This window comes from Haliotis asinina, chromosome 4, assembly GCF_037392515.1.
Source record: "Haliotis asinina isolate JCU_RB_2024 chromosome 4, JCU_Hal_asi_v2, whole genome shotgun sequence".
Lineage (NCBI taxonomy): Eukaryota > Metazoa > Mollusca > Gastropoda > Lepetellida > Haliotidae > Haliotis > Haliotis asinina.
In genome coordinates this window covers 2172646-2185290 of record NC_090283.1, presented here as the reverse complement: position 1 = coordinate 2185290, position 12645 = coordinate 2172646, and the positions used below count along the sequence as shown (strand labels likewise).

At 43.7% G+C, this 12645-nt stretch overlaps 1 protein-coding gene across 1 annotated transcript in view; it reads left to right on the top strand.

Annotated features, from left to right (window-relative positions):
• The window catches only part of LOC137280702 (uncharacterized), a 33191-nt gene extending 21345 nt beyond the window's left edge, over nucleotides 1-11846 (top strand). Inside the window, exons 11-14 of the mRNA XM_067811921.1 lie at nucleotides 10368-10400; nucleotides 10644-10693; nucleotides 10974-11022; nucleotides 11276-11846. Coding sequence (XP_067668022.1) covers nucleotides 10368-10400; nucleotides 10644-10693; nucleotides 10974-11022; nucleotides 11276-11691 — 548 coding nt within the window. The 3' untranslated portion in view covers nucleotides 11692-11846. The remainder of the gene's footprint in view (nucleotides 1-10367; nucleotides 10401-10643; nucleotides 10694-10973; nucleotides 11023-11275) is intronic.
• Nucleotides 11847-12645: the final 799 nt, after the last annotated feature.

The window sequence follows — 12645 nt, the reverse complement described above, 5'->3', positions numbered from 1 at the left end:
CCCACACACAGAACACCTTGATATGTACATACTGTGTATCTCCCCCCACCCAACACACACAACACCTTGATAGGTACATACTGTGTACCTCACACCACACCACACACAGAACACCTTGAAAGGTACATACTGTGTATCTCAACCCACCCAACACACAGAACACCTTGATATATGTACATACTGTGTATCTCACCCCACCCCACACACTGAACACCTTGATATGTACATACTGTGTACCTTACCCCACCCCACACACTGAACACCTTGCTAGGTACATACTGTGTATCTCACCCCACCCAACACACTGAACACCTTGATATGTACACACAGTGTATCTCACCCCACACAACACAGACAACACCTTGATATGTACATACTGTGTATCTCACTCTACCCCACACAGAGAACACCTTGATAGGTACATACTGTGTATCTCACCCCACCCCACACACAGAACACCTTGATATGTACATACTGTGTATCTCCCCCCACCCAACACACAGAACACCTTGATAGGTACATACTGTGTATCTCATACCAACCCCACACACTGAACACCTTGATAGGTACATACTCTGTATCTCACCCCACCTCACACACAGAACACCTTGATAGGTATATACTGTGTACCTCACCCCACCCCACACACAGAACACGTTGATAAGTATATACTGTGTATCTCACCCAACCCAACACACTGAACACCTTGATATGAACATACTGTGTATCTCACCCCACCCCACACAGAGAACACCTTGATAGGTACATACTGTGCATCTCCCCCCACCCAACACACTGAACACCTTTATATGTACATACTGTGTACCTCACACCACCCCACGTACAGAACACCTTGATATGTACATACTGTGTACCTCACACCACCCCACGTACAGAACACCTTGATATGTACATACTGTGTACCTCACCCCACCCCACACACAAAACACCTTGATAGGTACATACTGTGTACCTCACACCACCCTACACACAGAACACCTTGATAGGTACATACTGTGTATCTCACCCCACCCAACACACTGAACACCTTTATATGTACATACTGTGTATCTCACCCCACACAACACAGAGAACATCTTGATAGGTACATACTGTGTATATCACTCTACCCCACACAGAGAACACCTTGATAGGTACATACTGTGTATCTCACCCCACCCCACACACAGAACACCTTGATATGTATATACTGTGTATCTCCCCCCACCCCAAACACAGAACACCTTGATAGGTACATACTGTGTATCTCCCCCCACCTCACACACAGAATACCTTGATAGGTACATACTGTGTCCCTCTCACCAACCCACACACAGAACACCTTGATAGGTACATACTGTGTACCTTTCCCCACCCCACACACTAAACACCTTGATAGGTACATACTGTGTATCTCACCCCACCCAACACGCAGAACACCTTGATATGTACATACTGTGTATCTCCCCCCACCCAACACACTGAACACCTTGATAAATGCATACTGTGTATCTCACCCCACACACACACAGAACACCTTGATGTGTACATACTGTGTACCTCACCCCATCCCACACAGAGAACACCTTGATATGTGCACACCGTGTATCTCACCCTACCCCACACAGAGAACACCTTGATAGGTACATACTGTTTATCACACCCCACCCCACACACTGAACACCTTGATTTATACATACTGTGTACCTCACCCCACACATAGAACACCTTGACAGGTACATACTGTGAATCTCACCCCACCCCACACACTGAACACCTTGATATGTACATACTGTGTACCTCACCCCACACACAGAACACCTAGATATGTACATACTGTGTATCTCCCAAACCCAACACACAGAACACCTTGATAGGTACATACTGTGTATCTCAAACCACCCCACACACTGAACACCTTGAAAGGTACATACTGTGTATCTCACTCCACCCCACACACTAAAAACCTTGATATATACATACAGTGTACCTCATCCCACCCAACACACGGAACATCTTGACGGGTACATACTACGTATCTCACCCCACCCCACACACTGAACACCTTGATAGGTACATCCAGTCTATCTCAGCCCACACCACACACAGAACACCTTGATATGTACATACTGTGTATCTCACCCCACCTCACACACAGAACACCTTGATAGGTACATACTGTGTACCTCACCCCACCCCACACACAGAAGACCTTGAAATGTACATACTGTGTATCTCACCCCACCCAACACACAGAACACCTTGATATGTACATACTGTGTATCTCACCCCACCCCACACACTGAACACCTTGATATGTACATACTGTGTACCTCACACCACCCCACACACAGAACACCTTGATAGGTACATACTGTGTACCTTACCCCACCCCACACACTGAACACCTTGATAGGTACATACTGTGTATCTCACCCCACCCAACACACTGAACACCTTTATATGTACATACTGTGTATCTCACCCCACACCACACACAGAACACCTTGATATGTACATACTGTGTATCTCCCCCCACCCAACACACAGAACACCTTGATAGGTACATCCAGTCTATCTCAGCCTACACCACACACAGAACACCTTGATAGGTACATACTGTGTATCTCACCCCACCTCACACACAGAACACCTTGATAGGTACATACTGTGTACCTCACCCCACCCCACACACAGAAGACCTTGAAAGGTACATACTGTGTATCTCACCCCACCCAACACACTGAACACCTTTATATGTACACACTGTGTATCTCACCCCACACAACACAGAGAACACCTTGATAGGTACATACTGTGTATATCACTCCACCCCACACAGAGAACACCTTGATAGGTACATACTGTGTATCTCACCCCACCCCACACACAGACCACCTTGATATGTAGATACTGTGTATCTCCCCCCACCCAACACACAGAACACCTTGATAGGTACATACTGTGTATCTCCCCCCACCCAACACACTGAACACCTTGATAAGTGCATACTGTGTATCTCACCCCACACACACAGAGAACACCTTGATGTGTACATACTGTGTACCTCACCCCGTCCCACACAGAGAACACCTTGATATGTGCACACCGTGTATCTCACCCTACCCCACACAGAGAACACCTTGATAGGTACATACTGTTTATCACACCCCACCCCACACACAGAACACCTTGATTTATACATACTGTGTACCTCACCCCACACAGAGAACACCTTGACAGGTACATACTGTGAATCTCACCCCACCCCACACACTGAACACCTTGATATGTACATACTGTGTACCTCACCCCACACACAGAACACCTAGATATGTACATACTGTGTATCTCCCAAACCCAACACACAGAACACCTTGATAGGTACATACTGTGTATCTCAAACCACCCCAAACACTGAACACCTTGAAAGGTACATACTGTGTATCTCACTCCACCCCACACACTAAAAACCTTGATATATACATACAGTGTACCTCATCCCACTCAACACACGGAACATCTTGACGGGTACATACTGCGTATCTCACCCCACCCCACACACTGAACACCTTGATAGGTACATCCAGTCTATCTCAGCCTACACCACACACAGAACACCTTGATAGGTACATACTGTGTATCTCACCCCACCTCACACACAGAACACCTTGATAGGTACATACTGTGTACCTCACCCCACCCCACACACAGAAGACCTTGAAAGGTACATACTGTGTATCTCACCCCACCCAACACACAGAACACCTTGATATGTACATACTGTGTATCTCACCCCACCCCACACACTGAACACCTTGATATGTACATACTGTGTACCTCACACCACCCCACACACAGAACACCTTGATAGGTACATACTGTGTACCTTACCCCACCCCACACACTGAACACCTTGATAGTTACATACTGTGTATCTCACCCCACCCAACACACTGAACACCTTTATATGTACATACTGTGTATCTCACCCCACACCACACACAGAACACCTTGATATGTACATACTGTGTATCTCCCCCCACCCAACACACAGAACACCTTGATAGGTACATACTGTGTATCTCCCCCCACCTCACACACAGAATACCTTGATAGGTACATACTGTGTCCCTCTCACCAACCCACACACAGAACACCTTGATAGGTACATACTGTGTACCTTTCCCCACCCCACACACTGAACACCTTGATAGGTACATACTGTGTATCTCACCCCACCCAACACACTGAACACCTTTATATGTACACACTGTGTATCTCACCCCACACAACACAGAGAACACCTTGATTTGTACATACTGTGTACCTCACCCCACCCCACACACAGAACACCTTGAAAGGTACATACTGTGTACCTCACCCCACCTCACACACAGAACACCTTGATAGGTACATACTGTGTATCTCACCCCACACCACACACTGAACACCTTGATGTGTACATACTGTGTACCTCACTCCACCCCACACACAGAACACCTTGATAGGTACATACTGTGTACCTCACCCCACCCCACACAGAGAACACCTTGATATGTACATACTGTATACCTCACCCCACCCCACACAGAGAACACCTTGAAAGGTACATACTGTGTACCTCCCCTACCCCATAAGACCTTGAGAGGTACATACTGTGTACCTCCCCACCTTCCACTCCCCACAGCACACACACACACACACACACACACACACACACACATACACATAAACACACACACACACACACACACACACACACACACGCACACACAGAGCAGCTAGATACGCACATACTGTGTACCTCACCCCACATCACACACACACCTTCATAGGTACATGCTGTGTACCTCCCCCCTACTCTACACACATAACACCTTGATATGTACAAACTGTGTACCTCACACCACCCCACGTACAGAACACCTTGATATATGAATATATATGAATACCTGTTTATATGAATATCTTTAGAGTTTGATATACTGTCATCACAATTGTTTTAATCGAATATGAATGGGATTATATTATCTAAAACCGTGATAGTAAAACTGTATAAACAATTTCTATTAATATTATCACTTTTACTTATAAGGTTGAACTAAATCGTTGTTCATTATCCTGTGCGTATGAAACTGAACATTAGTTTCAATGTATTATTGAATATTGTACATGATAAGAACTAAAGTACAAGTTGCAGTCATGGCTGCCTATAACACTTGTGTAAAAAGTCTAAATGTGGTGTACTTCTCCAACTGTGTGAATTTCCTATATAAATATTATTCAAACAATCCAAAACGTTCAAATAATAACAACGTATGCAATACATATATCCAGGTATGCGATGATACTGAACAAGGGTAAATGTAGATACTGAAGGTAGTTTGCAACATATGTCATGTTTGGAATTTCACTTTCTTAGTAAAGTACGAATTCTAGTACTTTTTTTCGGTTGAGTCCCATCCGGGATTCGAACCCGCACCCTCAGAGTCAGGCACCTAATCGCCAGCACACAAAGTCAGCCGCCTAGCCCGCTCAGCCACCGCGACTTCCACAAAACTGAAAGTCGGACAACTGGTAGTCTAGACTGCGTACTTTGTGTACCCCTCTGATGAGTGTAAATTGGCACGGCTCCCACGGCCGTAGTTTCATGAAAACAATGCTTGAATGATGGTTCCACCGACCTTCACCTCAAAGAAATTGCCTAGCATGTACAACAATGTTGACATCACTACCGCTGACCGATTTCTTACAAAATGGCGGCTTTGCTAGCAAGGGTAAACAGGATTTTGCGAGCCCTTTTCCTTTGATTCAACGATCGTTTGTGGATAACTATGAGATGTAAGTAATATAAATGATTTTGACTATTTTTGCATTGTTATATAGATCTGCCATTATCATTCTGCGTGGCTTTGCATCTCCCATGACATCACGCTGCTCGGAAACTTTCACAATTTAGTTGAATTATCAAATCAGTGAGTTATATCTACATTTAATCTACTATATCTTGCTACGATACTCTTCCCATGGACATTCCAAAGATACTGAGCTATTCAAAGCAATGAATACACGGCTGGATGTCAGAAAAATTCTGAAAATGTTCAAGTCTAAAATCGGATGTTTTTGTTTACATTTGAAACAAGGGCAGCCTTTCGCTTTCACACCCAGTGGATATCGTTTCGTTTTATCTTGACAGTTGGTTTTGGTGACAGAGACCAGTTGTAATTTGATTCTAAAATTTATGGGGAATTGAATGATGCATTTGTTGCAGCTGAATATGAAATATACATGATGAAATAGGCGTCGCAATACCGTCCTTCGCGAAAAGTAATTTTGTAAACACTTTCTAACATGGCGGAAAGCGCTCGATCTTCGGCGTTCCTGTACGTGTATTTTTGTATCATCCCAGACGATTCTAGAGTTATCGGCGACGTTTCAGATTTATTATTTGTGGGATTATGTCCAACCGATATCAGATATCACTAAGATGCCATATTTGAAGTTCAACTGACCCAGTAATTGAACTGACCCGCGATTTCGTGTTGTGTAAAACTTGACGACATTTACGATGAGGCCTATTTGGAAATGTAATTTTAAGCACATTAGCTTTGTCTGAGATATTAGTGGATGGTGTCAAGAAACAGGGAATTTCCCCCAAAATTCAAAAGTGTGAGGTGTATTTGTATCCGTGGAATATTTAGAATTTTCCTGGACTTCAAAGTGAGGGTTGCAGAGGAAGGACATATATGCCATGTGGCATCCGGGGGGTTAAACACCTAGGATACTCGTATATGATGCTGTGTACCTCACCCCTCCTAACCCTCTCCCTACCACCACCACCACCACGCAAAGAACAGTTTTATAGGCGGATGATAGTTGCCTACCTCCACCCACCTCAAAACACATACGCCACAGAGAATAACTCTATAGGTACATGATACTGTGTAGCTCACACCCCCTCACCCAACCCCTCACACAGAACAGCTGCATAGCCACATGATACTGTATACCTCACCTCACCCCACCCCCAAAACAGAACAGCTTTAAAGCCTCATGATACTGTGTACCTCACCAGACCCCCAAAACAGAAGAGCTTTAAAGCCTCATGATACTGTGTACCTCACCCCACCCCCAATACAGAACAGCTTTAAAGCCTCATGATACTGTGTACCTCACCAGACCCCCAATACAGAACAGCTTTATAGCCACACACAATTCACGGAATGACTTGTCTTTAAATTGACAGTATTGTAGTCAATATCTATGTTTGTGTACTCTATTGATGTATGAATATCCTGAAGATTGTAAAACAATAGTTTTATGATTACCATTAGCAATGTGTGAGTACTTTGTGAAAGAAAAACTGGAGAACTGCTGATGATGCAAAACATTTTTTCTCGGGATAGTAAAGAATGATCTGACGGCACATTATCTGATCTTGTAAATTCAATGTGGTCTGTCACGAGTTAACTCCCCTTCTCGGGAAAAGGTTGTGATAGCCGCAACACCATAACACGTATTTTTCCTGAATGTGTGTTTACACAAGGCGTAGTTTGTGCATATATGTAACTGCCGGGCGCTGGTCAAACTATTGCACTCGTCTGGTGGTTAAGAAAACGTTAAGGTGGGAAGGGAAGGTATCTCTCTCACTGTTAACACCCAGAGAAATACGCGTACAAGGAAACAATTAAAAGAAAAACGTTTTGATATGCTCGTTTGAGTTTTGATTACAGCCAAAACAGTTTCAGAATATTATCTGTCAACCAAATTACTGGAGACAGTGCTAGTACACGATGCTGGTGTTGCGGTTCAGTTAGGTATAGCCTCAATGACGTATCCATCACTTGGTATTGGCTGTTGCTTAACGCCGCACTGATCAATATTTTCCAGGCTTCGACCTAAAAATAGTGGAGTCGGGACCAAACAATCCAGTGAACAAAAGCATGAGCTTCGTTCGCCGCAAATAGTTTAATAATGATATGTGTCAACTAAGTCAGCCGGCCTGACAACTCGATCAGGTTAGTTGCCCCTAACCACAAACATGGGTTACTGAAGATCATTTCTAATCTGGATCTTCATTGATAACGCTTTTGAATGCGTAAATAATGGTGACTTGATCAGACAATCCTGTGATTGATGTCAGGAACACCGTCGAGAGCACCAAATACATATATGTTGTTGTATTGTTGTTACTATGTTTTCTGTAATTGTTTGGTGTGTGCACCTCGCGTCAGCATGTGTTGAATGTAAGAGAATGTACGTCACAAAACGTGAAGTCAGTTACACCTGGTGATAAATATTTACGACATTTGATGTGTTTTATACCTTTGCATCTGTGTTTCCGTTACACTGGGCATGTTGTAGAGACAATGATCAGTTTTACCCCATATGGAATCTGTACAACCAGATAACTAAGACATAGAACGCAACATAACCTTTGTTTGCCCCATGCGATTCGGGTGAAAATGTCCATAGTATTTTGAAGGCAGAGCTATCATTTTTTTTCGCGGAGGCGTTTGTACTAAAAATTCCTTAAACTCGTATTACACAAGGATAAGCGGTTCTGACATCAAAGTTACATTACCTGCTGTCTTAAAATTGCGGTAGTAATTACTGAGTGTAGGTGTTGGTAATAATTGCTACAGAGATACATATAAGCACATATCTCGGGTAACACGTAGACTTCAGCAGACAAATCCACGCTACTTTCGTTATTCAGTCCATTGATGTGTGCACCTGTCTAGTGAATGTAAAACATAAATTTAAGTCAGCCGTGCCTTAGATCTCGCAACTTATCATCAATGTCACCAACATCTGCAATACATGCTGAAGCAGCACAGTAAATGTTGACTGTTGTATATCGGGCAGATTCAGGTGTGGCGGTGTGGGGAAGGGGGCGGGGGTTGTCGTTCATTAGCGTGGCGTGCTGCAAGGATTACCGGGCACCACATGCAATCGAGCGCCAAACTCGGTGCTGCTCCTCACATGAAACGTCACAATGACGTCATAACTCGCACCTTAGCGCGACCAGTGTCGCTGGTCTGGGCATTTCCAGGCTGACAATGAGAGGTGTCTGTTGTGTGAGGACGGAAGCGGGGTAAGTTTGTTATCACTGTATTTTCAACCATTAGTTAAACAGGTGCAGCCATGAACAGAGCTGAGTGGACAATACTACTGTGGGATATAGGCAACAGGTACTTGCATGTTAAAATGTGACTGGATACCATGGTTAATGTAATAAATTAACAAAACAAGTACAATCTACTGCGTGAACTTATAACACGCATGACGGGATAAGTGTTTGGGACTTGCTGTAAGGGCCGAAGGAGGATAGTTTTTGACACTTGCATATATTGTCAGAAGAAAATCTGTAGTTATCAGGAAAAGGTCAGGGCAAAGTCAGATAATTTTGGTCTGCCCTGACCGTGGGAACCCTGGATTGAGTGTTCGTGTGCACGGTAGCTTCATGAGTAGAAAATGCTGTGAAACTTATGGGGTCGTGGAGAAACTCCTAACACCAATAAACAGCCGCCACCATTACCTTTCTCCAGTTTGCTCTGTTCATAAGCATTTACAAAATAATAAATGTAACTTGATAGACTGTTGATAGACTTTAGAAATAAAATATGTTTAGAAGGCTACATTTACATTGACTAAACAAGACAAAAATAATTTGCGTGTCCATGTTTTACATTGGACGGCGACTGTAGCGTCGCTATTTTGTAAAGCGTAGCAATATCTGATTTACAAACACGGCGGTGAATTTGTAGTGTTAGCTAGTGGGGTTTTCAAGAAGGTGATGTTTTCAGTCTTAACACCTTCAGTGTGGAGCTGTCAAAGTCTACACAGCTCACTGTAGAATACACCTGTTGTCTGTAATCCTGTAATAATTACGAAGACAGGGACCCGTTAAGTGAAGATGTCGCCAAGTGTGTTGAATTCCACTTTAACCTGCCACCAACAAACGTTCCCAGGCTACAAAGGAACCCCATGTTTTAGTTATTTTCCGATGTGGATGCCCTGTTATGGTGGGTATGACAATTTTGCTTTTATATCCAGGGGCAAGATATTAAACGGTATATACCACAGTAGAGTCAGTTTGACCTCCGTCGCTCTGTTTTCTATATCACTGTTTGTAATGAACAATAACTGAACGTCCTGGCAAATGCATGTGAACTATGTGAACCTGTTGTATGTAAAACAATACGCCAATATTCTGACAAGCACACAAGCACTAGGGTTGACGGACCCCATTCTACCAGAATAGAACCTACTCAACCCTAGATGTATGTTGTCAGGGGAGACTGGGTGTCATACATATAAACATATAACAGTTGATTGGATGTTTGTTTTGTTATTTACAGGTCCAGTCACAGGGAAGAAGGCAGACAGCCAAGGTAGCGTACAGCATTATATATAAGTTGATGTATGATGTCAATTCAGGTGAAACCACCATAAATAATAATACCACTGCAAGTCAACATATGTTAATGCTTCCACATTGTTGTGTAAGTTGTTTCCTGGGCAATATATGATTCCTGTGTTGAAATCTAGTACAGGACATATAGTCTGTGTTGAAGTGTGTTCTGCATGACATATTCTGTGTTGAAGTCTACTACATGACATATTGTGTGTTACAGCCTGGAGCGAGATGGAAGCACTGAAACCTGGACGAACACCGAAGTACCTGGTAGGTGGGAGGGTATGGTGAAGCAGATATTCTAGTCACTAGTATACCATGGTGTCAGGCTCTCAGATCTGTCAGAAACCTTTGTCCTTTCTAAACACAATCCCGGTGTCATCTCTCCTCGAAAACTGTACCATACATTCTGCTCATTGATATACATGTTATATATTTGTAATATAACACCATCGATGATACATGTAATAAAGAAACAACGCAATCAATGTAATGTAATATAATGTAATGAATCTGGTGTTTGTTCTAACCCTCATGTTTGTCTCCACAGCCACGAGCAGGGACACACGGAAGTCTGGGACACCATCAAGACACACGAGGTGGGTGGAGACAATGTCACGTGTGTTGTAGTGGGGAGAACTATCAGTTTACATTCTCACGATGTTAACATTCTAATGATCTAACGTGTAAAAACATCAACTAGTTCTTGTCATTCCCTGACAGTTTGTTGTCAGCCATGATACATGTATAGATTATGTATCAAGAGTTTTGTATCATCAGTGTAAGATGTGAACAATGTATCTGTAAGATAAAGATGTCCGACCTGTGTACAGAGTTTACTCTGTGTTACAGCGACACCGACTCCCTCACGTAGAGACGCCCGGGCAGACGCCGACCTCCGTGACGCCTGCTTGGAGGGGAAACTGGTGGAGGTGAAGCGGATCCTGGACACAGGTCGGGCTGACGTCAACAGTAGAGATGGAGGCGGGTGGACGCCGGTGATGGCGGCAGCATTTGGGAGACACAGAGATGTGGTGGAGCTGCTTGTGAGTCGAGGCGCTGATGTGTCACTGGTGGACGATGGCGGTAACAACATCCTTCACTACGCCTGTAAGGGAGGAGACATGAAGACGGTGGAGTTTGTGCTGTCTCTGGACGCGGTGGACGTCAACGCCAGGAACAACTTCGGGCAGACCGCCGCCGACGTGGCGAGAGACTGGGGACATCGTCAACTGTCGGATTTCCTGGTGTCACGTGGTACACAGTGAAGTGACGGTAGTGTTGATGTAGACACTGATGGAGGACATGTCGTTACTGACGCTGTCGTGGTTTGTGCCGTTCACGTCGTCGCGTTGTTTATAATTCAGTATCAAGGTGAGAATATTTGTTGTGTTTGAGGAGAAATAAACTTTGTTGAGAATATTTTCAGACATTTTGTTGTTTATGGAACTTTACAGAATCAGGTAAGGACATTGTTGACTGTAAATGTTGATGATATGTCGTTGGTATATGTACCCTGCATCTCGTGATGTAGTTCTGTTTTAATTATGTGTCATAATTTCCTCATTAATCGTGAAATACACAACAACAAAATGTTTGTTTACATCTTGCTGCACTCTGTGACCTCAGACTGGGCCGAGGTTCAGCCAGCTGGCGCGGCGCCAAATGCAGTGACGTCACACTACTGATGACGTCACGGTGTTGTGATCAAGGCACCGAAGTGGCCAGGTGTTGTCTGTGCCTTGTGTTTCAGTGCTGCTTAGTGTCACGGTTACGGTAGCACCTGTGTAGAGCAGCACTGGGCGGATCAGGGTATCCTTGTTGTTACAGCACGCCGAGTACCTGGTTTGGATTCCCATGGATACGATGTGTGATGCCTATTACCGATGTTGAAGGCCGTAATACTGTTGGGATATTAATAAGGCCGGCGTAAAACTATACTCATAAAGCGTTTCCTAAAGTCTGCGTGAAACTGCGTCAGTCATGGCGTCACGCTGCACTAAAAGTTTGACAGTTTCTTACGAATTACCAAATTATTTCATTGTATCTATTTTTAATTTGCTATTTTTTGCTACGATACTCTTCCCCTGAATATACCAAGCGTATTGAGCCATTGTAAGCAATGATTAGACGGCTGGATGTTGGAATATTACCGAAAATGCTACGCAGTGTAAAATTGGATTTTTTCTTTGTTTACATTAATTTTCAAACAAGCGCTGTCT